The 27,167-nt window shown below is 57.8% G+C and overlaps 1 protein-coding gene across 3 annotated transcripts in view; it reads right to left on the bottom strand.

Annotated features, from left to right (window-relative positions):
- Positions 1 to 10,716: 10,716 nt before the first annotated feature.
- Positions 10,717 to 27,167, bottom strand: part of CXXC5 (CXXC finger protein 5) — a 34,088-nt gene continuing 17,637 nt past the window's right edge. For all 3 annotated transcript variants that reach the window (XM_036847968.1, XM_036847970.1, XM_036847969.1), the window contains exons 2-3: positions 13,374 to 14,452; positions 10,717 to 11,766 (exon numbers count right to left, since the gene is read on the bottom strand). In XM_036847968.1, the coding sequence (XP_036703863.1) occupies positions 11,722 to 11,766; positions 13,374 to 14,291 (963 nt within the window). In that variant the 5' untranslated portion in view covers positions 14,292 to 14,452 and the 3' untranslated portion in view covers positions 10,717 to 11,721. The remainder of the gene's footprint in view (positions 11,767 to 13,373; positions 14,453 to 27,167) is intronic.

The following is a 27,167-nucleotide window of genomic DNA, read 5'->3' as shown; positions in this document are numbered from 1 at the left end:
TCTGCAGCATGTGGGATCTTCCCAGACCAGGGCTCAAACCCATGGTCCCTTGCATTGGTAGGTGGATTCTTTTTTTTTTTTTTTTTTTTTTTTTTTTTTTTTTTAATTTATTTATTTATTTATGGCTGTGTTGGGTCTTCGTTTCTGTGCGAGGGCTTTCTCTAGTTGCGGCAAGCGGGGGCCACTCTTCATCGCGGTGTGCGGCCCTCTCACTGTTGCGGCCTCTCCTGTTGCGGAGCACAGGCTCCAGACGCGCAGGCTCAGTAATTGTGGCTCACGGGCCCGGTTGCTCCGCGGCATGTGGGATCTTCCCAGAGCAGGGCTCGAACCCGTGTCCCCTGCATTGGCAGGCAGATTCTCAACCACTGCGCCACCAGGGAAGCCCTGGTAGGTGGATTCTTAACCACTGCGCCACCAGGGAAGTCCCATGGATACTCACTTTGACTTCAGCTCGTTGTGGGCAGTGTGGACCCTCGACTTGGCTCAGCCAGGACTGCAGACAGGCAGCGTGGATGCTCACTCCATCCTTGGACTGGCCTAAGTGGGTGAGCAGGGGGGACAGTGAGCCCATGTCTTGGACAGGCCTTGGGCAAACGGGTAGCATGGACCCTCACCTGAACTTCAGCCACACCTTGGGTCGGGAGCATGGACCTTCGCCTCAAGCCTTAGCCAGACCCTGGGTGGAGAGCAGTGTGGACTCCTCCTCAGTCCCAGTCATGCTCACAGAACCAGGAATTCCTCTGAGATTTGAGGGAGCTAACCCCTCCCCTACTATACAGGTGCAGACCTATTTTTCAACAAATGCCTGGGGTCCCAGAAGCTCCCCTTACCACTGCAGGACAAGAGGGGGCCACCCTGGAACCCAAAGCCCTGATTAGCACCCTTGAGCCACACTTACCTTCCAGCCTCAGTGTGCTCATCCAGAAAACGGAGATTATGACCCAGTGCGCAGTTGGGGGTGCTGCCAGGACCTCCATGGTAATTAAATGAGTTAGGGCAGCCAGGGCTTGACCATCTACTCCATTCCCAAGTCTCTCCTCTTATAGCTCCTTCATTACATGAAAAGGGAAAGCAAGGCCCAGAAAAGCCAAAGGTCTACCCCAAGATCACACAGCAAGTTGGGAAGTGGAACCCAGATTTGAGTCTCACACAGGGGTGGGACTTTAGGAAACTCCAAGGATCATAGTGAGTTAAGCTGCACCTTGGTGCCTGGTCCAGGCTGGGCATGTGTGTGTGTGTGTGTGTGTGTGTGTGTGTGTGTGTTGCTGGTGGGGGGGTGCGGCGGACAGGGTGTCAGGGGAGCTGCCGCTGCTGCCTCCCTGGTATTTTTAGCCTCGAGAATGAGCTGAGCTCAGGGCTCTGAGCAGCCATCGGCAGTGAGGGAAATGGGAAGGTCCTGGCCACCCCTCCCTACCACCGCCAGAGTGGAGCTGGGTTTGGGTAGGGGGGCCAGCCTGGGAAAGGGCACAGACCCCAGGGACTGGGAGCAGTCAGGTCCTGGAACCCTGCACCCCAGCCCACCCCCATCTGGGTGATTTTTCCAGTGCCCCCTTCCTGTGGGGTGCATCAGCACTCAGCCAAGCTGGCAGAAATAGGCACCCCCATCTCACCCCCTGCTACCCTCGGCTTCCCCTGCTAGGAGCTCTGGGCAAGCTCTTGCCTGTGCGGCCAGGTCAGAACTGTGAGGTTCCCATGACAACGGATGACAGCAGCAGAGGCTGCTAGCCACAGGGTCAGGGGTGAGGGGGGTGTGGGTGTCGGAGCAGGAGAAGGGAGGAAGCCCAGCACAGAGGTGGGGGAGGGGGCTGGAGTGAAGGACCCCCAAATTACAGCTCCTTCTTGAGGTCTGAACCCCTAGGGAAGGCCTAGAACTTTGGCTGACTGATGCTGGAAGGGACTCCTTTGCACTCTAGATTGGGAAGGCTAGACAGGAAGGGCTGGCTATACCTTTGGTCATGTGATCACAAAGCCAGCTACCAGGTTACAGCTTGGATGCAAATCCTAGTCTCTTGCCTCTTAGCCCAGGACTCTGCTGCCTCTAGGCTAAGGTCTTAGGGGATAAGAGGTGGGACCCAGATGTCCCCTTATCCCCATCTCCAGGAGGTGAACAGGTCCTGAAGCTCTCCAGCCTGGCCATTCTGTAACTTGGGTTCCCCACCCTGTAATGAGTGGTCAAGGCCCCAGAACTGATAGGTCACTTCTGGCCAAGGCTAGCCACCTCCTTCCTAATAAAGGGTATGTTTTGTTTCGCTTGGAAGGGGACATGGAAGGGAGCATGATCATGGTCTCCTGCTGACTCCCCAGCCCAGCCCCAGGGGCCCAGAGTGGAGTTGGGAATTTGGCCCACAAACCCCAGTTGACTGAAGGCTTCACTCCAGACTTAAGTCCCGCCAAAGGCTGCCCAGTTTCCAGAACCATCATTGGCTCCCACTGTGCCCAAGACAAAATACATTCACTCATCCTGGAGCTTGAGGTTGACACCACAGTCTCCTGGGCTCCCTCCAGTATGGTGTCCTCACTGCTCCAATCTCTAAGTCTCCTAGGTAAGCAGCACGGTCCTTCGAGGCTCAGCTCTACTCACACCTCCTCCAAGAAGGCTTCTTGGCTCTTCCCATCCACATAGATCTCTTGTTCACCAAGGGGTACAAGGCTTGAGAGTTGACAAGGACCTTTCACACAGGACTTCTCATTCCACCCTCATAGTACCTCTGAGAAGCAAAGCCCAGAGAGGAAAGCTTCTAGTAGAAGGTCATGCAGCCTGTGAGTGTCACCCTGGCACCCAGCTGCAAGTCCCCTTTTCTCTTGGGGCCCCCTCTTGGCAGGCACCGGCCTGTGACCCTGCAGTTGGGATCCTCGAGCTCAGATCCAAGTTTCTTTCTCCAGCTCCTTATATACAGAGGGCCACCCCATGTCCTCTACCTCCAATTCATCCATTTATCCAACATTATTGAGTACCTAACATGTGCCAGTAGACAAGCCCCTCCCCCTTGGAGCTCACTTTCTAGCTGGGGAGACCAGCAAGTGAACGGAGAGTTCACCCCGTCTGATGCCAGCACGGCTGTGATGGGTGCACCGAGGGCAGTGGGTGCACAGAAGAGAGTTCTCCAGCCAGACTTACAGAATCAAGGTAGACTCCAACCACAGCTCAGCCTCCCTTAGGTCCTGCCTGCCTAGGGAACTTTACTCCCATATCTAACCTCAGTCCCACTAGCTGCAACCCCTAAAGAACAACTGGCTGAGAAAGGCCAAAACCCAGGTCCCTGGCCCCAGTGCTTTATCAATCAGCAATCCAACTCTGTTTCTGCCCGGGATCCCCTCCGCTGTCTCCACAGACCCACCGAGATGGTTAGAGGGGCTGGCTGGACAGCAGGAGCATCCGGCCTCGAGCCCATAAATCCACTGCACCCCTCTTCCAGCCCCCACCGCCCCAGCTCTGTTTTGGGGGACTAGCAGGCCAGTGGGGTCTGTGGGGCTGGCAGGTGGTAGGTAGACAGGCAAGGGTCAGAACCTATCCCTCCCTGGGTGGCTGAGCCACACTGGGAACAGGGGAGGGAAAGAGGCCCCAGGATTGCTGCTTGGTCCTCAGGGTCCCCGAAGGCCACCAGGAAGGGAAGAGAAAATGAGAAAGGAACTCAGCCTTGGCTTCCAAAATCCTCCCACTCATCGGAGCCATGGGGGGCTGCAGGAGGCAGGGCAGGCTCCTGACACAGGACCCAACACCCCTCCTGGGGGTGGGGGTTAGAGCACCGGGCACCCTCGTGATGAGGCCGGCTGCAGGGCGATTAATCTTGTGAGGCCTGTGCGTCAGCCCCCCGCTCCTCAGCCGCCCATGGTCAACCCCGCCCGCGCTGCCCCGGGAGTTAATCTCCGCTGCTCGGGGGACTTCTCAGCCGCTGTCACGGCTGCATTAATTCTGAAGCAGAGGGAGGCAGGCAAGGACTGGGGGGCAGTGCATAGACTCCTTGGGAAGGTTTTGTGGTCAGCAGCTGGTGAGGAGGGGCTCCAAATGATGGGGCCTGGGTCCCCCTCAAGGCCCAGCCCTAGTTGAGAGGTGGGGGGCGTCTATATTATCCCCTCTCAGGCCATCAGAGCCCTTGCACCCCCCAGCCTCTAGCCCTCAGCCGCCAGCTGCACCCCAAATGCAGTTTGCAGTTTTGACAGCAGATGTCTCTCCTATTATGATTTATCAAAATGCTTAAGGTAAATAATGCACACATATTTATAGGAAAGGAGGGGAGCGGTAGAAGGTAGGAGGGACTGAAGGGGTCAGGGGGGTTTGAAGCACCCTCGCCCCTGTCCGCAGCCCTCCCAGCTCAGGCCCAAGGCTTGACCCCAGCCAGGCCCTGGGGAAAGTTGGCTGGGGTGACATCAAGCCTACCCAGCTGCCCACCCAAGCCTGGCCCCCAGGTCAGGGAGTGGGTGGACCCGCCTTGCTGGGCCCCCGCCAGGCCTGGGAGGCGGCCACCTGGGGGAAGCGGCTGAGCCAGCCTCACACCTCGGACTCGTTTCCATGGCTTCGCTGCGTCCTGACTCCCGAGGGCTCCGTCGCCTTATCAACGGCGGCGGGCACTGCCCTTGCCCTCACCCTCGCAGCCACTCCCCCCGGACCCCAGCAGCTGCCTGTGGATCCCACTGGGGCAGAGCCAACTCAGCCACAGGTGGTGCCCCTTCCTGGGCTGGCCTCAGAGCTGGGTGAGCAGCTGGGAGGGTGGTGGGAAGATGCCAGGGAGGTGCCAGGGAGGTGGAGGGGCGGAGGCCTTTGTAGATTCAGGCTGCACCCACTTTGGGCCCCCCAAATACCCAAATCCTGTCATTTCAGGGGAGGGGGCAGTGATCCTGGGCTACCTTCTCATCCCCCACCCTCACTCCACACTATGCTCTTTGTTTCCAAACCTTCTTGGGCTTAAGAACATTTGGTTAAAGAACTTTCCTGGGTTTTCTGATTTGAAAAGCAATATGTATTTACTGCAAAAATAAAAGTAAAGAAAAACAGTAGTCAAGAAGTGCAGAAAAGTTTAAGTAAGTAATGCTTGACCCTAATCCTGCATCTGGGCAGGATCACAGGCAGCATGTGGGGTGGGGGGTTTGGTTTCTTCCAGCCAAAGCCTGAAGCATGACCAGGTGTTTAAGGGCCAGCTTCTGAAACCAGAGGAACTTGGCTTTGTGACCTTATATATGTTTCTCTACCTCTACCTCTCTGAACCTCAACTTTCTGATCTGGAAAATGGGATCACTGATCATTGCCCTCCTCACGGGGTTGTGGTGAGGATTAAGTGAGCTAGTAAGCGCAATGGACTAGCCCAATGCCTGGCACACAGGCAACAAGCTCTACCACTTGTGGGGCGGTGATATCATCAGCACCTCTAACCAAGGGCAGAGATGCAGAATATGCAGCTTCCAGGGGGCTGGGGAAAGGGGGCTCTTTCTAGTAAGTTTACCCTCACCTGTGGACAGCACTCCAATTAGAGTTGGAAACACACGAGAGGAAAAAATTGCCCAGAAAGAGGAGATAATGTGTTTATTCAGCCCACAGAGGTTTTCTGGTGCCAGTGCTGTCCTCACTGAGCTGCAGACCGCAGCCCTGAAGTCAGGCGATGTCAGCCAGAGTGATCAGCAGTGATGGGGGTGGCACGGGGACACTAGACCTGTCCTGCAGGGGTTAAGAAAGCTCCTGAGGAGGTAGCACCTGAAAGGGGAGGAAGGTATCAGTCAGGAGGGAGAAGGCTGCAGGAAACAGACCTGCATCTGGACAGCGGCTGGGGTAGCTGGCCACCAGAGCCCCCAGCCCAAGCCCTACCCCCAGCCCAGGCCTGAAGCCCTGGAGGACCTGGCTCTCCTCCCCTGGGCCCACCCCATCTTCACGCCCTGCTGCCTGGAATCTGAGGCAGCCCTTGTTCTCTGGCAGGAGGGGAATTTAATGCCGCTGAGGGATGGCAGGTCGACAGGCGAAGAGAGATGAAAGTGTCCACCCTGGCAGCCGGGTCGGTGGCCTCGGGGGACCCTCCCATACCCCCTCTGTCTTCCCCAGCCATTCTCCACTCGGTGTGGCAGGAAGAGCCCTCAAGGGGCCCTCAGGAGAAATGTGGACCTCTCGGGACAGGACTCCCTGCGGGGCTGTGTGAGCTTGGGGGGCAGCTGGGCCTCTCTGTGCCAATTACCTGCCTGCAGGGTGCCTAGGCCAAGGTCTGTATTGTTAACATGCTGGTGGCTGCCTGTCCTTCCCCCACCTTGGCTGTCGTCAGCAGTGCCTGTCAGCACAGGGTCGCGGGTGGGCAGTGGGGAGCCAGGGCCGGGTGCACAGTGACCTCCATCCATCCATCTCCAGTACCTGGGAGGGAGTGGGAGCTGGCGCTGCAATCAGGTCAAGCCTAAGCGGCCTTGAATGCAGCAGAGCCATGTGGCCATCACCACCTCCTTCTTTGTGACAGCACAGAGCTGGGCTGAATCTGGGAATAGAGGCTGGGGCCCCAAGCCAGACTCTGCCCCCTGGGCCAGCAGCCCCATGTCCTTATTGGAGGTGCCGTGGGTTTTGGCACTGTGAGGTGACCTTGTTGCTCTGCAAAGCACCATGCCAAGTGCCCCACCCTACGGTCCCTGGTTATGTTGCCCTTTTTTCCTGGGAACAGAGGCAAGGGCATTTGGCCAAGGTCATCCACAAGGGCACACACACACACACACACACATGCAGAACGTGGCTTTGACACATGGTGACCAAGAAGAGGGGAGCACTAATGTGTCTAGACTCAGACTCCCAGGCTCTGCCCTCTTTCCTGTCCATGGAGGCAACTGGTCCTCCCAAAGCAGCCTGGTGCAGGGGTCTGACAGCCAGGAGCCCGAGTTCTAATCAGTTCCCCTTACCATCTTGCTCTGTGACTTGGCATGTCCCCTACTCTCTCTGGGCTTCAGTTTCTCATCTGTAAAATAGATAATAATCCCTAAACTGATGACTTCCTGGAATCAAAGAAGCAAATTTATTCAACAAATTGAAACCATCCCAGACTGAAGACAGCCTCCAACTAGCCTTGGGCCAAGGAGAAGTACCAATACAGAGAGCCTAGTACCTGGCCCACAGTCACCCAGTACACTACAGGAGCTGTCCTGCTTCCTTCTTCCTGCACAACACGATGACAGTAAGCTCATAGCAGAGGGTCAGAGGCCCAGTCTGGTGTGCTGAGTCAGGGTCAGGGCATGAAACAGGGGCCCCAGTTCGAGTGGAGGATAAGGGCAGCAAGGGACTAGGTCAGGCCAAACCCTGCTGCTTTGGGGGGGAGGGGGCGCCTGGCAGGCGCTGGGCAGGCCGGGGTGGGGAGAGGCCTTTGGCGGCCACAGAGAACAAAGAAGCTGGGGTTGCCAGGATATTCTGCGGAGCTGAAGCCGGCGGTGGTGGGGCTGGGAGAGAGGCCGTGGTGGCCGTGGGAACCGTGCCTGCTGCCCCCATGCCAGCTCCCCCACCCAGACTGGGCCTCAGGGCCAGGCTGGGGGTAAGAGGGGCTGCCAGGGCCCTCATTCTGTCCCCAGAGTTGCATGGCTGTCGGGGCAGAGACCCAGGAAATGCTGTAGACAAAGACCACGGTGCATAATGTCAGCATCACTGAGGGGATCACAGGTGCACAGTGACACACAATGTCATAAGCACACACCCAGGCAGTGTCACAAGGTCACAGCATGATCACAAGCCAGCATCACACACTCACATAGAACCCCTGATATCAGTCCCAGGGCCACACCCACGGTGGTCACACAGACACAACATCACAAACCACAGAGGACCACCAGTGTCTTGTCACAGGGTCATGCATGCCATACAGCATCAGTGTTACACATCCAGTGTCACACATTCAGCTGTACAACCTCGTATCATACTGGGTCTGTTACAGGATTGAACAATGTCACAGGATTATACATGCAATGTCACAGAACACCCCAAAGTGTGGGGCTGCTGACATCACATAACCCATGGCTACACAAGGTCTCACATCAGTCTACCACACACTGCCACCGACCCATTTTCAAAATGTCACAGTCAGTGTCACACATAGCCACGCTGCTGCACAAGGCCTCACGTGGTTGTCAGGGCCTTGAAGCATCTCTCTCTCTCTCTCACACACACACACACACACACACACACACACACACACACACAGAGGCACACAAAGCTACATGGACGCTGGGTTTGTCTCCAGCTCCACAGCCCCAGGTGCACTCACTCCCAGCCTCTCCAACCACCCACTGCCACCCAAGCCGGGGTATGGGGTGCTTGAGGTGAAGACTCCCAGGTCACCAGGAGGTCAGGCTCCCAACTGTAGCATAGGGGAGCTGAGGGCACCCCCAGGGAGGGGAATTGGACATTCAGCTCCACAGGGGAGCCCGCCTCTAAGTACTTCTCTGTCAGACGGGAGAGCAGCAGGGGTGAGCCCGAAACAGAAAGACACAGAGGTGAGAGATACAGGGAGATAGTGATGTAGGACACAAGAGGCACACAGAAATTGAGATACACGGAAAGGTGACGAAACACAGAAGAGAGAGTCGGAGACCAGCAGGGACGGTCAAGACAGAGCGACAGATAGAAACAGGCAGAGACAGGGAATTCCCTGGCTCTCCAGTGGTTAGGACTCAGCCCTTTCACTGCTGGGCCCTTGGATCGATCCCTGGTTGGGGAACTAAGATCCCCACAAGCTGCGCAGTGCAGACAAAAATAAATTAATTAATTAAAAAAAAAAAAAAGAAGAAGAAGAAAGAAGCAGTAAGAGACAGACATGCCAGAGCAGGGCCCAGCCCAGGGCTAGGGCAGCAGCTAGGCCACTCTGTGGAGAGACGGGGTGGCTGGGGCTTCAGGGAGGATGCACACCCTGGGCGGAAGGTGGGAAATATCTTGGTGAGATTTTGGTGAATAATAGTTTCAAAATAGCAGCGCCAGCTGCCATTGACTGAGTGCTTACAATGAGCCAGGCCCTTCCCTAGAGTGATCTCATTTCATCATCAGGCAACTCTATAGAGGAGAGAATATCACTGTCCCCATTTCCCAGATGAGGTAACTGAGGTCTCATCATGGTTCAACCTCACAGTTATCCCCACTCCTACCTGGGCCTCCTCCAGACAGAGGGGCTGGCCTACCCTTTCCACAAAGCACAGCACAAGAGGCCAAAACTGGAAGAGGTGAGGGGCCTCAAGCTCAGGGCTTCTCTGTGTTGGGGGGTGAGCCCAGGAGCCATGGCCAGGCTGTGGGTTGGCACACTGAAGGGTACAGGCTGACTGAGTCACAGCATCCCCCCCTCGGGGCTGGCACCGGAGCCGTCCACCCCACACCTGTAGGCATGCCAATGAGGGCTGGCCCAGGCCATCTGCGGCCTGTGTGCTGCCAGCAGCCAGGCGGGGGCAGGCAGGGGCCTCCTGCCCAGGTGCCCCCTGCTGGCCAGGCTTCCCACCCCCACTCCTCCAAGGAAGACCCTCCCCGCCCCTAAGAGGTTCTGGAGTTTGCCTTGTGCTGGCGGGGGCGAGGGTGCCCCAGGCTGCAACACCTCCCCCTACTCCCCGCTGGACCGCCCCCCCCTTCAGCAGAGCCGCCCGGAGAGATCACAGGCAGCCACATGAAAGGGAATTTTTCCCAGGCAGAGATGAAGTTGAAAGCTGCCTCCCACCACCCCCGCCTGCCCCTGCTGTGCCAGGCCAGGCTGCTGAGCTCCTGGTGCTCGAAGGGAGCTTGTGACACCTGGGAAGGGGTTGGGGTCAGAACCCTCACCCAACATGGCTGCTTTCTTTCCTCCCAGGAACAATGGCAGAGACATTTCCCCCACCTGACCGCCTACTCAGCTTTAGAAGTTGCCCCTTCGTCATCCCGAAAGCCCTCACCCACCTGAAGCCAGGCCCCAACATGGTCAGGAAGTCCTTCCTCAAGTCGAGCTTCATCTCAGCCAGGCTCAGAGCAGCTGGGTGGGGAGAACGCCTCCTGGTCAAGTGGATGAGAGGCCGCATCCTGCATACGTCCAGCCTCTGTGATGTCCAGGGCTGGGGCGTGCAGCTGCCACCCCTTCCTGTTCCGGTTGCCCTGGCCTAGACCATGCGGCTGTGTGGTGACTTCCCCAGACATGTGGTCTTGGAGGTCCCAGACGACCTTGTGCCAACAATCTTTCGGTGGGGGCAGGGGGTGTGTGTATGGGGTGGATGCCAAAAGCCAAAGCCAGGGACACGTCCAGGCCTGAAGGGGGGTACGTGGGGGTGACTGTGTGTGTGTGTGTGCCAGGCACAGCCAGGTCCCCATGAACCTGGGCTAAAACTGATCCCTGGGGATTCACCTTACTAGATCCCTGCAAGGAAGAACAAATAAGAACCTGAACAGGTAGCTCAGTCCCCACCCCTAGCCAGTACTGCTGGCTCCTTTGCACTGATCGGATCTGATGACTTCAGGTGAACAGAGAAGGTGGCACCAGGTAAGTGAAGGTCCCTGGAGGTCCAGATCCTGAGGTAGGGGGTACAATCAGGCAGGTGAGGTGCTCCAGTACCGGCCACTTCCGGATGAAGAGCATTTCCATCTCGTCAGCCAGGGCTGCTCCTACTTGCCCCCCTTCTGGATCCAGACGGCCTCACTTCCCAGGAGATCCCTACTCTAAATGTCCCTGGGCCATCCTTCCTCCTTCCCAAGGTAGCCCCAGACAAGCCCTGTCCAGCAACAACCCCCAAGCCAGGCCCCAAAACCGGAGAGCAAGAAGCCAGTGGTGCTTCGTGACACAAACATGCATTCGTTTTATTCACAAAACAGCCTGGTTTCCTAAAACAATACAAACAGCATGTTCATCAGCAGGAAGCTGGCCATGGGCAAGGGGGCCCAGGCCACCGGGGGCCCCTGGGCACCCACCCCCACCAGCAGGGGGCCACGCAAAGAGGCCCTTTCTTCTGTTGCCATCAGTGAGGCCAGAAAAAAAGGGCTTATTTTCTCTAAGGGAAGTAGCCAGGATCGGAAATATCGAGACATGAGCTTCCCAGATTTCAATGGATAAACGAACAGAACTTTCGTTTTTGCAAAATCATCACTGTTAGGGTTGGGGGGGGTCCCATTCTGGGGACCGCGGGTACAGCGAGGCTGGCCTGGGCCCGGGGGGTGGGTGAGCTGCTCCCTCCCGCTCTGTGAGCTCCTTGCGGCAGCTCCGCACGCGTGGATGGATACAGAGGGGCTTCGACACGGCGCCATCAACATTCTCTTTATAAACGTGAGTGGATTCTCCAGGCAAACTATGCACTATTTCATGGTTGGAAAGAATCAAAGGAAGTTTAAATGAGGGTGGAGTTAAACTGTGCTAAATTACAGTAGTGCTTATTAGTAACTAGATTTCAAAAGGTTACAGAAAATTTACATTCTCTACACAAAAACTGCATCTCCTGCACAGACAACATCGACATCGACACAGGAAGGAAACTGATTGTCCATTCTTTGCCCAGGAAGTCTCGGTACTTTACAGATTCATCTTTACCTCTTTTTGTTGTTGTTGTTTTTCTTCCGAAAAAGCAGTTAAATTTTTTTCTTTTCTTTTTCTTTTTATACTAGGGACGTGGAGATGTTAAAACGACAACAAAAAATATATATATAAAAACAGGAATGAAATCTGTGAGAGAATATTTTTGGTTCTAAAGACGGGTGCATCCGTTTGTCTTCGCCCGAATCCCTTGCCGGAGACCACACGAGCAGTGACATTGCACGGAGAGGGCAGCTTTGGGTTCCCGCCGCCGTCACTGAAACCACCGGAAGGCGGCTCCCGTCGGAAGCATCACCTTCTGGCGGGGGCGGGAGACAAAAACAAGGAGAGAGTTCAGTCAGGGTCCGGCTGGGCCTGGTGCAAAGACGTTCCCCCGTGGATGGCCTCATGGCGGAGGAATGGGCATGGAGTAAAAGCAGCCACCCCTTGGAGTTCCTGCCATCCTGGCCAGGCCAGAGAAGCCTGACCCGCTGGGCCACCGGAGAGCCTGGAGCACCGTGAGGCCTCCTGAGCCACTGTGCCCAGGAACCCTCCTTCCAGACAGCAAGACCCCTTTCCCTGGTCCAAAGGCTACAAGCGGCAGGTGGCCATGATGCATCTGGGAGTTGTGTTCACGTTTCTGTCGAATGAGTGTGTATGCGTGTGCACTGGACGCATACAAGGATGTGTGCCTTGAGCTATGCTACAGTGTGTAGTGTGTTTGGAGCTGTGGTGAGAAGGAAGGATGCTTGCTGTGTTTATTAAAAGGCTGCATCTATAATAAGACTGTGTACAGGGCAGGGTGTGTGTGTGTGTGTGTGTGTGTGTGTGTGTGTGTGTGTGTGTGTGTGTGTGTGTGTGTGTGTGTGTGTGTGTGTGTGTGTGTGTATCTGTCTGTCTCTACATGAGAGGAGAGCGGCTGCCTTCGTGTGCATACAGGTGTGTTTTCTGGACAGGAGAACAGATATGAGGTTTGGGGCTGGGGTGAGTTGGGGGGGATAGCCATTGCTGGGATGCCATTATTGTTTTCCAACCATTCTGGACATTTGCGTCAAGCCCACTCGTGGAGGGGCAGGGACAGGGCAGGGACAGCAGGCTGAAAAGATGCTTTTGTACCCAGGCCTGGCACCACAGCTAGGCTCTCATGGCTGGGGGCATGGGGACAGGCCCTGCCATGGGGGTGGAGAGAAAGCAGCATGGGAACCCTTCTGCCTTCTCAAAGCCAATCCCATAGCAGACAGGCTTTACCCACATCCCAGGCTCAAGCCACCCTCTAACCCCAGGCCCATAGGAACCCTGGCCATCAACTATGCACCCAGACTCAACTTGGGGCCTCCAGGCACCCCAAATCGGTCAGCTAGGTACCTAGCGCTAGGGTCTTCCAGGCCTCAGAGCACAGCAGTCAGCACTGGAGCTGCTCTATCCTTGGGTGGCCTTGGGGGAAAGGCTGGGCTCTGAAGGGGCAAATGAAGGACTTATCCCTCAAAGCCAGAGGGTCTACAGGACAGAACCCCCTCATATGGAGCAGGGGAGAGTCCCAGAATCTTAGGTCACAGACTGGAAGCTTTAGGACACGTTTGAAAGTCAGAGACTTAAGACCTGTGTGGGAATCTCAATACCTGACCCAGAACTCCAGGAGGGGTTCAGAATCCCGGGGCCTGGCGGGATTCTGCTAGGTCCCTGCCTGGAATTACATGCTTGCCTAGGTTGCAGACTACAACCTAAGGGCATCTCGGGATGTGGCTCTGACTCTTGGGGCAGTGAACTGGTGTCTCGGAGCCTGGCCTAGGACCCCAGAGCCCAGGGACAGGCCGGGCATCCCCCAGACACTTGCCCAGGCAGGAAAGGTGGGGATGGGGGTGGGGGTGGGTTTGGACTGCCAGACAGACCCAAGAGCCCACACACCTCCCTCTAAGGCGCCGTTACCTCCAGAGCAGCGGAAGGCTTCTTTTTGAGTTCCTCACATTTTCTGAATTTGCAAATCTGATGGCCAGTCTTTCGGTTCCTACAACTGCTGCACTGCTCGCAGTTGATGCGCCGCCGGCAGGGCGCACACATGCCGCAGCGTTTCCTTTTCTTCTTGCCCGAGCTGATGGCGGAGGCCAGCTCTCCCTGCATGGGGTACTCGGCCAGGCCGGCCATGTGCAGCGCGCTCTCAGCCAGGAACACGCCCGCCGGGGTCATGATGAAGAGGCCCGGGTTGATGGGAAAGGCGCCCAGGTAGGGGAAGTCGGACTGGCCGTTGAGGGCTTCGGCGCCCGCCACGGCCTCCATGTCGGGCAGGCCAGCGCCCGCCTCGCTCATCAGCGGTAGGTGCTCCTGCACCACGCGCTTCAGCATCTCCGTGGACTGCGCGAACTGCTGCAGCGTCAGCTGTCCCTCGGCTGCCAGCTCCGTGGCCCGCTCTGCCTTGCTCAGCAGGCTGGCCACAGCACCACTTTTGTGCTTTGAGGTAGGGTTGCTTTTGTCCACAGCCATGGCCGCCGCCAGGTCGTGCCCATTGGCCAACAGGGAGGCAGCGGCTGCGGCCGCGGCAGCCTTTTCGGCAGACTCCCCGCCCATCATGCTGCCACCGCCACTGCCACCGCTGCCCCCAAAGGAGGAGTAGTGGGAGAGAGGGCGGGAGCGGCGCAGGCTCTTGTTGAGGGGTTCGCTGATGATGCCGCTCTTGTTCCGGCGCTCAGGGGGTGGTGCGTCATCCGCCACCGAGGCTGGCGCGGCAGCCGCCACCGCTGCACTCTTGTCTGCCACTCCCGCCTTTGGGCCGCTGCCACTGCTGCCATTGGCGTTGCTGCCGCTGCTGCTACCGCCGGTGTCCTGGGGGCCACTGCCGAGGCTCGACATGGTGGGGCCGAGGCCCAGACCCCGCTGGTGGGGGAACCTGCCAACTGCGGGGAGTCCACAGATGAGCACCGGGGTCCTGCCGCCCACGACAGAGATGCCTGGTGGGCTCTGCTGCTCAGCGCAGGCACATGGTCAGGCGTCCACGTGGAAGTGTCTTCACTCTGTCGGGACAAGAGGATACAGGGTCAGGGCCTCCTCCAACACCAGCTGTATCGCCACTGTAACCACCACAGCCTGGCTAGGCATTCATTCGGTGCCAGCCACAGTTAGGAATTTCTAATTTGTACTATCTCAGTTAAGACTCACAAGAAACCCACAAGTAGTGGCTAGTAATATCCTATTTCATAGGTGAGGAAGACAAGGTTTGGAAGAAGAACTGACTAGCCCATGGATACACAGCCACCAAGTGGCACGGTGGAGGCTCAGCTGGGTCTCCCTCTGCCCTGCCAGGGTCTGGGAAGACCCGATGGAGGCAGGCAGTCCTTCCTGTGCTGGGGGTAGGAGAGAGCGGGAGAACTTTATTAACCTCAGAGGTTACCCTCTGCTTCCTCATCTTTCACTGACGCTACTATGGAGAAGAGGGGTGGGCACAGTCTCTGAACAGCTTGGAGATGCAGACCAAAAAGTATGGGAAGCTGCCCATGGATGCTCATTAGAGATTGCTAATACACATTAATTATCTCAAGGCCCTGGCAAGTTCTGCAGGTAAAGGAAACTGACTTTGTTTAACAGAGTTTGCCAAATAGAGCACAGAACCCTTATTTCAAGGAGCACGTACCCTCCTGCTAGAAGGCAGGCAGCAGTGTGCCAGAGGACAAGCCTTCTCCCGCAAGAGCAGGGCGGTGGGGTGGGGTGGGGGGCTTGTGCACACATCAGCACACACTTCCCTCTCTCTCTCTAACCTCGGGACCCACTCTTGTCTCTACTCAGGCCTCACTGCTATGTGCCGGCCTGGCTCCCAGATGGGTCTGGATGGAGGTCCCAGTGAGAGCAGAGAGGACTGTGGGCCCGAGGGACCTCTGGCTGCTGCAAGCTGGGACCGAGAGTAGGTGCAACCCTCTAGGGAATGGAGCCTGTTCTTCAGCCACGCCCACGTGTCTGAGGTGCCCCTTCCCAGGACAGAGCCTGTTCTGCTCAGGCCCCAAGACTAAGGCATGTGAGCAGCCAGGCTCCTTGGCCAGGAGCTCTAGAAGGAACTGTTCCAGATGGAGCCGAGTGGTAGTTTCCTCATCAGCCCTGGCTCTCTAGCGTCTGCCTGCCACGGCCCAGCAACCCCCAGGAGAGGGGTGGGAGGACGGGGCCCAGCCCCGAGCAGCTGGCGACTCAAGGGGGAGGCGCACATCTGGCTGGGCCTGTCCGGCCCTGGGCTTAGGGGCGGCACACACTGCATCTTTGTCCCCAGGCAACCCCACCATCCCCCAGTCACAGGACTCAGCCTGGCCCGGGAGGTCATCTAGTCCAACCCTGTACACTTACAGAAGGGGAAATCGAGGCCCCGAGCAGGCAGGGTCCCTGGCCCAGGACTGCTAAGGAGTGGCCATGAGGAGGAGTGAGTGCAGGCGAGGGAGAAGCTCTGTCTCCAGGGTTAGGTGAACGGCAGGCATCAGCAGCCAGCCAGCCACTCCCTGCCTCTCCCCAGCAGGCACTGGCCCACCTAGGCTCCTTCCTAGTGAAGGTGGATGGGTGGTGAGGAAGAGCTGGGCCAGCTGGCAGATTCCACCAGGACAAACCCAGGAGGGTCAGGCAGAGTGTCCAGACTGGGCTGGGGGTGTCACAGAGGTCAGATGGTAGTAAGAGGAAGGGGGTCACACATACCCCAGGATTGCTGTGCTCCGTTCTACCTCCTAAGGGCCAAGCCCAGGCTGGCTGTTGGGCCCCTGTCCTCAGAGATCAGTACCCCTCCAGGCATCAGTGACCCTGGCTAGGTGTTGGGGACGAGGGCCAGTGAGATCAGGGCCAGAGACTGTCATGCCAAGTCACCTAGCCCTTGCCCATCCGAGCTCAGCTGCTCTGCCCTGGACCACAGCCCCAGGAGCCCCAGACACAGGCTGAGGGGAGAAGACAGAAGAAGGCAGACGCCCACGGGCTGGAGATGTGGGGAGGGAAGCCGTCTGCGCCCTAGCCCCTCCGTGTGTCCCCCGCCTCTGCGGCCTGCTGGCTGGTGGCAGAAATCGATAGCTGCATTAACGCTGCTCTTGCTCTACTCCCTCCCTCCTCCCAGCTCCAGGATCTGGCTCTGCGTGTGGGGCGGGCAGGTCAATTAGAAGTCAGCTCCCTCTGACACAGACACAGCCGGGCCTGCTTTCAGGGCTGGCACTCTGGCTAAGTCTCTCTGCTTCTGTCTCCATCCCGAGTCTCTCTTGGTGGGGACCTAATCTCATGTTCTGTTCATCTCTGGCCTCCTCTTCGAATCTCTCTGATCTTTCATTTTTCTGTCCTTCCTCAGGGACAACTCCCCCCAGCCACGCCCCACTCCCCCCAACCCCAGGTCCTGGGACATGCTGACTTTGGGCCCAGAGGACGTGATATGTCATTGAACAGGTGCTGCAGGCAGAACACTGGTTTGTCAGCCTCAGAAAGTGAAGGTGGTGGGGTACACAAGGGGGACTGGCACACAGGGCAACTCAAACCCCAGAGTGGACAGATACCAACGTCTAGTCCCCAAAGCCTGGTCCCCAACCAAGCCTGTTCCAGATCTGTCCCTGTACCTGGCTCATCTCCTTCAGATCCTGGGAAAAGCTGATGCCCTTGTCCCAGTGGACCACTGACCACAGGGCTCACGTGCCCTACTCATGGAAGGGGAGGACATAAGAGAAGACCTTCTCCCAGGCCCCGGCCTCTACTGCAGGGCACACAGCAACCCCCTCCCAGGCCAGGAAGGGCCTGGCAGTGCCCAGGCGGCAGGGGAGGAGCTGGGGCTGCGTTGAAGCGGAGCGGGAATGAGCGGGAGGGAAAGCTGGCGGGCAGGCGGGCGGCGGCGGGCGCATCCATCATCGGCCCTGCCAGGAACGCATCCAGCCCCCAAAAAGAAATACTGCGCCTGAGGAGGGACAACAAAGGGCTCCGTTTCATCAGTAATGCGGAGCCAGCGCCCCGCCGCCCCGCCAGCCGCGGTCAGCCCACAAAGGACCCCTTTGTCCATGCAGGAGCCGGGCCGGCCGGGAGCTGGGACCAGGGGCTGACGGGCGGGGACAGAGCCCAGGGGGCGGGGGTGAGGGGGGGAACCCAGGCATAGAGAGCTGGGGGGCAGAGGGGGACATGGGGCCAGAAGAATAGAGACAGGTGGTGGGGACAGAGGATCACGAGACAAGAGGACTCGAGGGGTGGGGTCAGAGAAAGCGACTGAGAGAGGACAGGGCAAAGGGTCAAGGTTAGAGGACAGAGCATCATAGCGAACACAGACTGAGGCAACTGGGCTCAGAGACTAGAGGATCTGAGAGACATGGAAACAGAGCCCTGAGGAGACAGTCCCAGATGCAAGGACCTGGGGACCAAGAGAAGGCAGGTGGACATGCCTACAGGAGAGGCAGGCAGAGGCAGAGGTCGGGGGAGGCCAGATGAGACCCAGCTTGTCTCGAGCCCCAGCCCACTCTGGCCCAAAGCCTGGGAGGAGAAAGGAAGGAGGGCTGGGGGTCAGTGGGTTCCTGGTCTCAGGGCCAGGCTGTGGGCCCTACCTCCTACGGGCTGGAGCTCACTTGGCTGAGCTGGGAAGTGAGGGACAGTCAAAGCTGGGGCCCCTCTCCTGACAGTGGAGCCACCTCTGCCTCTACCCCCAGGCCCTGGTCAGTCCCAAAAGACACGGGACACCGTCCCTCCCTAACCAGCTCTCACCAAGCGACTCTCAGGCTCCCTTAACTAACCGACCCTATCCGCTAGCATTTATTGAGCACCTACTGTGTCCCAGGCCCTGTACTCTTATGCTTTACCTGTCTTCTCTCTCTCCTTGACTCCTCCCCAGTACTCAGGGAAAAAGGAACTATTAACCAATTTCAGAGATGAGGAAACTGAGGCTCAGGGAGGTTCAAGCTGTCAGGCCAAGGTCAAACAGCCGGTGCCCAGTAGGGCTAGAACTTGAACCCAGAGCCAAAGTGTTAGTCACCCTGCTCTGTGACTGCCTTTGTTCTGCCAGGGAAAGGTGACCCAGCTACCCCGAGGCTGCCCCCACCCCCACAGGTTGTTACCATGCCCGTCACCTTTACATGGTCGGGGGGATGAGCTGTCACAGACCCCAGGGGAGTGTCCCCACCTGCGGGGCTTGGAGATACCCAAGCAGGAACCCGGAATGCTGGGCCAGTGACATCATAATGCCAGCTGGCAATGAGGTCACCAGAGGTGGTGGCAGAGCTCTCACTCCACCCTCAGTGCCAGGGGAGCCAGGATTCATCCCCAGCAGGGCTCTGTCCTGAGCCCTTCAGGCCACACAGCAATGGGGGAGGGAGGCAGGACAGGCAGGCACTGTGGGGTGGGATAGTGCTGTCTGCATGGAGACATGCACACAGGTGGCCACAGTGAGATGTTCTAGATGTTCAGTTGCACACAGCCTGCACTACCTACCCGAGAGCGGCCCCATGCTCTGTGCTCCTGGGGGGACAGTGCAGGATACAGACGCACAGCTCTGGAGGGGTATGCAGGAGCTGGGCTGATGGTCACGTGAACTGATGTGAAAAGAGAGAGCGGGAAGGGGACTGAGTGGGGCAAGGGGACCTTTCTGGAGGAAGGGGCTGCTTAGCCTGTGAGTTAAGGATACGGAGAGGTTACCAAAGGAGACATGAACCTGAAAGCGTTCCTAAGAAATGGGGAAGTGGGTGTGAGGTGTGGCTATGAGGTTGGCAGGGTCCCAACGGGGTGGGGCTTGAGGTCAAGGGCAGGATTTTTTTTAACAGATTTGCTGAGGTACAATTTTTACTTACTATAAAATTCACCCATTCAATGGTTTTTAGTAAATTTACAGAGTTGTGCAACTATCACCAATACCAACGGCAGAGTTTGCACAAGGCACCATCCCTCCCCTACTCCTCTGCTGGCTGGAATAGCCTCCCAGCTGTCCTGCCTGCTGAAGGAAGGCTTCCTGGAAGAGGTGGCATTTCATCAGGGCCTTCAGGACGCCAGGCACTGGCCCAGCAGAGCCCGCCATCGTCTATGTAGGCCCGGGTTGCAGACTCACACACCCTGGCTCATCGCACCCTTCCCCACACTTCCGTGCCCACTCCTGACATCCCTGCTACACCCCTTCACGCCCCTCCAGCCACCTTGATGGGCTGGTGGTGTCCTTGGTCTCCAACGGAGGCAAGATGGACAGACTGACTGATGGTGGGCAGGCCAGTGGTGGCGGGGAGGGCAGACCACAGGCTACGGTGGTTGAACTGAGCTGAGCAATTGGGTGTGTGTGGGGGGGGGGTTTCCATCTCTGATTTCCATGATTCAGCCTGGGGAGTTTCCAGAGGGAAAAAAAAGCCCTACTCAGGCCCAGGGAGACACACATAGGGACACTGGTCTTGGAGGCCAGGAGAAATGCAGGCCCCACTGGAGAGCACAGGGCACATATCCAGCTACGGATGGACACACACATACAAGGACACATTGACCACTGTTAGCACCCAGCAGATGGCCTGGGGTGGGACACGCCCTCAATACCACTAGGGCCTCCCTAAGACTAACACCCCAAGACCAACTGCCAAGGACAGAATGGGGGTGAGGGCTGCAATCCTATTTCCCTGACTCCATACCCCCTGGCCTTTTATGCCCCTCTTCTCAAGGCAGGCTCAACCCCCTTGCCTGAGAACTGAAACATGCTGCTGAGAAAACCCAGGAGTATAGGGGGCTCTGTTCGCCCTTACAGAGCTCCCAAAAGGAGCTGGAGGAGGGGATAAACCCATTTCATGGACAAAAAACACTGAGGTCCCGGGCAGGAGGTATTCCCTGACCTGGGGCTCTGGGGAACAAGACAGGGGTCCTGGGACACCTCTGATAAAGACAAGGCCTGCCTCAACAGGTACCTCCTTTGGGCCAGGTTCCTTCTCTGGAAGAGTCAAAGGACCCGGAGGGCCCTCCTTGCTGTGTGACCGTGGCATATGGCCTCTGAGCCAGTTTCCCCATCTATAACATGGCACCACGAGGATAACAGCTAACATGTATGGAGACCTTCCTATGTGCCAGACAATGGACATAGCTTGTCTCATCGAACCCTCATACCCACTTTCTGAAGGAAGTACTATGATTGCCCCATTTAGAACAGGCAGTTTGATAAGCAACTGTGATCTGGAGAAAATGATGGCCTCCCTGTTTGGGAGCTCCTGGGTCTTAGACTAAGGTTTCCTAAAGTGGAGATGTCTGAGCTGACACTAGCCTGGGATCAGAGCCCACACACTTACTTAGGACCTCCCTCCCGGTGGGCCTCACCACAGGACAAGCCAGGGAAAGCCAGCTCAGAGATATGTGGGCCAAGGAATTGGTGGGGACAGGGCACATATCCATAGGACTGGCCAGGGGACTGAGTCTGCAGGCCCAGGTCTGTGGCTCCATCCTGTCCCTTCCTGTTGACTTTGACACCCTGCCCCACACTGAGCCTCAGTTTCCATCTGTAAAATGGAGAAGAATGGTTCTTGCTCCTCACCCCAAACTGCAGGAGCCATGAGCCCAGAGGGCCCCATGCGGAAGGAGGTGAAGAGATACAGAAAAAAGACTCCGGATAGTGAACACCCCCCACCCGCCCCCATCAGAGAGGCCAGAACTGGCTCTTGATGTGATTTTCAGATGGGGAAACTGAGGCCTGGAGAGAAGGGTTTTGAGCAGGCCACAGGGTTGGGACCAAGCCCCAGATGATGTGAGGCTTATTGGGGTGAGCATTCAGACCCCTCCCTTTCCTATCTTCCCAGAGGACACAATAATAGCAGACCCTAATGATGAGCACTCACTCTCTGCCACGTATTGTGCTAAGCATTTCACATGCATTTTCTCACTGAATTCTCTCTGTAACTTGCTAACTAGTATTAGCCCCATTTACAGATGAGGCTCACCTGCCTAAGGTCACAAGGTCAATAAACGGCAGAGTCAGGATTTGAAACCAGGTCTCTATGACTCCAGGGCCTGGCTCTCCAACACTGGCCAAGGGCTCCGAGGCACGTTTTGGCTGGAGGGTGAGGTCCAGTTCAGCTCTCAGCCTAGGGGAACCCTCTAGGTTTCTCAAGGGTCCTGGGGGGTGGTTCTCAGGCTCTGGGCAAAACACGTCGGGATGCTGTTGCAGAGAAGTCTGCAGCTGTACCTTAGGGCCCAGGAAGACAGGGGAAGGGGCTGCGGGTGGGCCGGACGGGCCAGGCTGGGCCAGAGCTCCGGGCATTCCGGCGGCCTCCGCAGGAAGCAGAATGGGACGGAAACCGGCTCCTGCTCCTCCCCCAGAATCCTGCGGGCAGCCCAGCCGGCCTGCACAGAGGCCCTCTTTGTGCCGGCCCCAACCCGCCACCCGCGGCTGGCCCAGGGTTTTGAGTTTCCTGGGGGGTGGGGGCCCCCACCACTGCTAAACCTCCAGCTACCTCCCCCTCTCAGGGGCGGTCACAGCAGTCCGCAGCTGGAGGAGGAAGTGAGTGACGGCCAGGGCTACCCCAGAGACCCCGGTGGGCCTGAAGTCTGTCCACATCTCACTCCCCCAACACTTACACACCCTAATCAGGGGCTGGAGGTGGGCAGAGGGACCCAGAGACAGAGCCTGAGAGACTCCCCTGAGCCTGACCTCCCAGCCAGCGCCATCAAGCCCATCCTGACCCACACAGAACCCTCCCATTCCACTCCATCTCAGTGCTCTTGTGCCCAAGGTGGTGGACATCCATGGAGGCCGGCCAGGTGGGTAGGGTGGCCCATCTGTCAACCACCATTTCCTACTTTTCAGGGGCTCCCTGGACACACAGGGTGCATCAGAGGGGAAGCCTCAAGCTCACTTCAGCATCTCAGGGGACAAAAGCTCCTTGGGTGTTGTAACTGCTCAAGGAACACCAGGCCCCAAGGATTGGAGTGTGTATGGTGAAAGCAGCACTAGGGACAAGTATATCTGTGTGTGTCCACCTGGGAGGTGTGTCAGAAACCTGTGCACGCTGCATGCACGAGAGTGTGGGTGTGTGTGTGTACAGTCTCAGCTGTCACTCTGTGGGTTTGAGCACTGATGAACACATGGGGCTTAGATACCAGTGGAGGTGGAGGTCTCTGTGTGACTCCCCTGTGTGTACGAGGGGAATGTGGCTATCTGCATCTGTGGATGTATGCGTATGACCGAGTGTGCGTGTGTCCAAGTAGAGTGGTTTACGTGGTGGCTGGATGTTTGTGGGTTCTTCTGGCCTGTGAGGGTGTGCACGCGCGTGCAGGCGTGCATGCGCTCACTGTGAGTTGTCTCAGGGCCTCTGAAGGGTTCTGGGATGTGAGTCTGGGGCCCACCTGGTGTGGGGATGGTGCAGACAGGAACTGACGCCAGGTGCTGGGGCCCCTGTGGAAACAGGAAGTTGCCCACAGGTACGCCTGGGCTGTGGTGGAGGCTGGGCTCCGCCCAGGTTCAGTTTGTCCCCCTGAGAAACCAACCCAGGGTTCCAATGGCCAAGAACCTGTCCCAGCCCCGAGGGAGGCACCTGCCTTGTCTGCTGTTCAAGACCTGATGCCTCTGGCCAGCATCTGCCTGGCCTGAGCGTGGAAAAAACTGGAAAACAAAAGCCCCCAGACCGCAGGCCCTCCCTGCAGAGGCGTGGGGGAGGCAGGCAAGAGGAGGGAGGCTGAGGAGGAGGGAGGGAGGTGGCGCTGCAGCCCCGGAACACAAAAATAATGAGGCGAGAGGGGCCATGGGGCCGAGCTGGCTGGTTCCGGAGTCGCTATCTGACCTTGACAGATGCCACAGCTGGGCGCCTGGAGAGGAGCCGCCGCCACAGTGCTGCCGAACAGCCCCCCCAACCCGCCACCTCCCCCAGGCTGGGCCGACGGAGGTTCAGGCAGGCCCCAGCCACAGGCAGCCACCCCACCAGGTGGGAGCAGGGAGACCTCAGGGTGCAACCCAGTCAGGCAGGGGGGTGGGGGGGGTATGGAGGCAAGAGAGTGGGGGCAGGGCCGCTGCAGGGCACGGAGGCGACAACCGGGGTCTTCTGAGGGCACCCTGGCCCTCAGGTGCGGCTATGTGTGTGAGAGACACACAGAGCATGCTACTGTGCTTGTGTAGCTATGAGGCTGAGGGTGTGTGTGCAAGAGAAGCCAAGTGTGAGTGCGGGTGTGACAGAGATGAAGCTTGTACTTGGGTGCACGTGTCCTTGGGGTCACTGATCACTCCCCTGCCCCCTTCCAGAGCCACAGCTATGCTGGTGGGAGCGAGCCATGCTGGGGCCAGGGGTGGCGGGGTGCGAAGAAAGCCACAGGCGCCCCGCACCACCAGGTTCTGTCACTTGCAGATGGAGGAGAGGTGGCCCTGTGGCCTTCCCGGGCCTCCCCTTTCTCACACCATGGTGGTGCTCCCGGGCACAGTGATGGGCTCGGGCTTGGACACCACCACTCTGGGGACACCAGTGAGGGGCTGGGGTATGAGCTGCTGGAGGGGATGCTGGGCTGGAGGCGGATTAACAATTCTGAGCACTGGCTGCATAATTAAAAAATCATTACGGCAGGCGGGCGGGCAGAGCCGAGTGTGAGCTCGCGCTCAGAGCGGGTGGGGACACTGCCATGGCGCTCCCCCTCCCACCGCTTCCCCGAGGAAAAATCCCACCTGCTAATATAATTATGGAAAAACACAAGCACAGAAATTCGGTTTCAGCAAACAACGTGCGTTGAGTGCCCAGGGCCTGCCTGGCCCTCAGCACAGCGAGCAGGCTGGTCACCAGTGCCCAAGGCTCCTGGCAGTGAGGCAGGCCCTGCTGGGTCCATACTCCAGACCCCCACCTCCACCCCGTCAGCAGCCCCCAAGAGGGCGGGCGGGGGACATGTAAAGCCCAGCTCCTCAAATTACAAATCCAAGAGAAAACTGGCCTGTCCTGATAGTGGACAAACGGGGAAATTGAGGCTAAGGAATCTGTATACGCTTATTGTGTTCGTGGCAACGCTGAGAGGAAGTGTCGGTCCCGCTTCACCAACGCAACAGCTCAGGAACTCAACCCCATCCCCATCCCCATCCCCATCCCTTCCCCTGTATCCCTCCAGCTTCCCTATCTCATCAGTCATCCCCCAGCCCCTTCCACTCCCGCTGGGAGGAGCAGATCTCTCCCCGAGACTGAACGGGACTGTTCAAGCCAGGTGACCCAGCCCCTCCCAGCGCTTACCCACGCCGGGACCCCCAGCCTCCCAGTTCAGAGACAGGGTGCCCTGGGCTTGTCTGGGTTAGGCTAGGCCAGCAGGGCTGGCTCCCGCCACCGGCAAGGCAGCCAGGTCTGGGGCACAGGCCCCAGGACGGCAGGAACAGCAGCCATCACCTCCAGCCTGGAGCGGGCGGCGGGTGGCGCGGGGAGGGGAGCCGGCCCTAATTAGTCGGCCAGGGACCCGGGCGGGCGCCGGGGCAGCAGACGCAGAAGCCGGAGCCGCGCAGGCACGTCCGCGGCCAGGAGGCGGCGGGGAGCAGGGAGGCCGCGGCGCCCTGGGACGCGGTGGGACAGGCGGCCTGGGAAGGCCCGGGCGGAGGAGATTCCGCACCGAACAGGCCTGGCTTCCCTCATTCCTCGGTGCCACCAGGCGCAGCAATTAGAGGCTTTCAAAGTTTGTTCTTAATTGGTTTCATTTTTGCCTCATAAATGATTCATGGCCCTGGAGGTCTGGGAGGCAGAGAGAGTGGCAGGGGAAATTTGGGGAGGCTTTCGCTGGGAGCCAGGCCCCCTACCGGAGGCTGGAGAGGGGGCTGCAGCCTTAGCCCAGTTGATGACAGGGCCTGGGGAAGCCTTGGGCAGGTGGGATCCTCCAGCAAAAATAAAAACCCAGGCCCTCTCCTTGGGGCACTGACTAATTAGGAACTGCAACTTCTCTGTAGACCAGAGCTCTGCATCCAGGCCCAGAGCCACCGCAGCTGCTGGGGCCCTGGGAGGGTGAATAATAATGTAATGATAACAAAATAACAGTGTCAATAGTAATAATAAAGATGGTGAACACTTAAGAAGGAGTTCTCACAAAGTTTCAGACATGAAGCTAAGAACATCTCTTTTAACCACCCACCCTACACCTCCCAAGCACTACCAGGAAGAGGTACCAGTATCCCCATTTTACAGATAAAGAAACTGAGGCTTGGAGAGATTAAGGTCTCTCCTCTGACCCTCTGATGCCAGAACTCCTCGCTCCCCAAGGTCTCAGGAGCCTGGGGCTCAAGGCTGGACACTGGGAACACGGCCTGCCAGGTGAGTTAGGAGTTGCAGGTCCCAAGGAAGCCTGCAGAAGACCCCACACCCATCTGGGCCAGGTTAGCTCTGCCCCTCACAAGGCTGAGCAATGTCCTCACAGGGCGTCAATTGGCCCAGCTGTCAAATAGGCAAGCAGGAGCCCTATGACCCCCACCCAGTGCTAACTCTGTGCTGGGCATGGGATTAGAGAGATGTCATGGACCCCACCCTCAGGAAGCTCCCAGTCTAGGGGAACATGGATGGACACACACAGAGAAGGGTTTAATAAGAGTCTGTGCAGAGAACTCCGAGCACTTAGCCAGTCGCCTGCTGGGAGCTTCTTGGAGGTAAGGTGGGCAGAGGAAGTTTCTCCCCTTTAAGCCCATACCCAGCCCACACAGGATGCTCAGGGAATGGGTGTGGTCCATTTAAACCTTAGGCTAGAGGTCAGACCTTGAAGAAACCCAGAACTACAGACTACATCAGAGGGCTATGGGATGCAAAATGCCTAGCTCAGCCTGCCCATGACAGTCACTTTTATTCTGAACAACTATGAGAGGTGAGGCCTACACAATTAACTGCAGGGCCCACTTGGTCCCTGGGGACATCCTGGAGGTAAGGAAATGCACTAAACAAATCCAAGAGTAGATGCTGTATGGACTCCCCCTAGAGGCCCCAGGGCTCTGGGCCGCTAGCTGTTGGCTCTTGGGTGCTTCACAAGTATCACCTCCTCGTGTGTCCTCCAGCTCCAGTCCCAACCACATGCACCAGATTCCCCTCCAAAATCTTGGCCTTCTCAGGCTCTGGCACCTGCACAGTTCCATTGGCTCCCTGCTCTCCCACCCATCCGGCCTCACCAGGCAGTGAAATAGTCTGGTTCCAAAGTCAGACGCTTCAAGTGGTTATACCTCCCTGTGCCTCACCACAGCCCTCTGCGTGGCATATATGATCACACCTGTTTCCCAGATGAAGAAAATGAGGCTCTGAGAAGCTAAGGGACTTACTCAAGGCCACACAGCTTAGGGGAACCCAGACCCAAACCTCTTAAAAGCCCATGTGCCTCACCTTGCTGGCCTCCGACAGGTCATATCCCTGACCTGTCCCAGGTCTGGCCACCTCTTGCCCCAACCTATCCTCAGTCTAGACAAAGACTAGGTACTGAGGTACTGTGTACCGAGTCCACACTCCTCCAGACACTAGAACCTGGTCAGGCTGTTGTGGTCCGGGGCCCTGCAGGGGACCCAGGAGGCAGTAGGGTTCCCTACATAACCCAGGGAGCCCTAGGGTATGGGGCCTCCTGCCTCAGCCCAGCTGGGTCGTCCTGAGGGTGGGGTGGTGGGAGAAGTCCCCATATGCACATACAGGGTAACACAAATGTCTGAGGAAGGGGAAGGAGGCGGCACAATGATGCCAGGGAGGAAGGGGTTGGCCATGTTCTCTGGCCCTCTCTTTGGGGTACAGTCAACTTTAAGGCTCCTATCACACACACTTGGGAGGGGGCTGCCTGTGGAAGTGTTCATCCCTTGCGAAGAAGCCTAACTTTTATACACCCACTACTCCA

The sequence above is a fragment of the Balaenoptera musculus genome, chromosome 3 (genome assembly GCF_009873245.2).
Source record: "Balaenoptera musculus isolate JJ_BM4_2016_0621 chromosome 3, mBalMus1.pri.v3, whole genome shotgun sequence".
NCBI classification, from domain to species: domain Eukaryota; kingdom Metazoa; phylum Chordata; class Mammalia; order Artiodactyla; family Balaenopteridae; genus Balaenoptera; species Balaenoptera musculus.
Note: the sequence above shows the minus strand (reverse complement) of the source record. Positions and strands in the feature narration are given on the sequence as shown.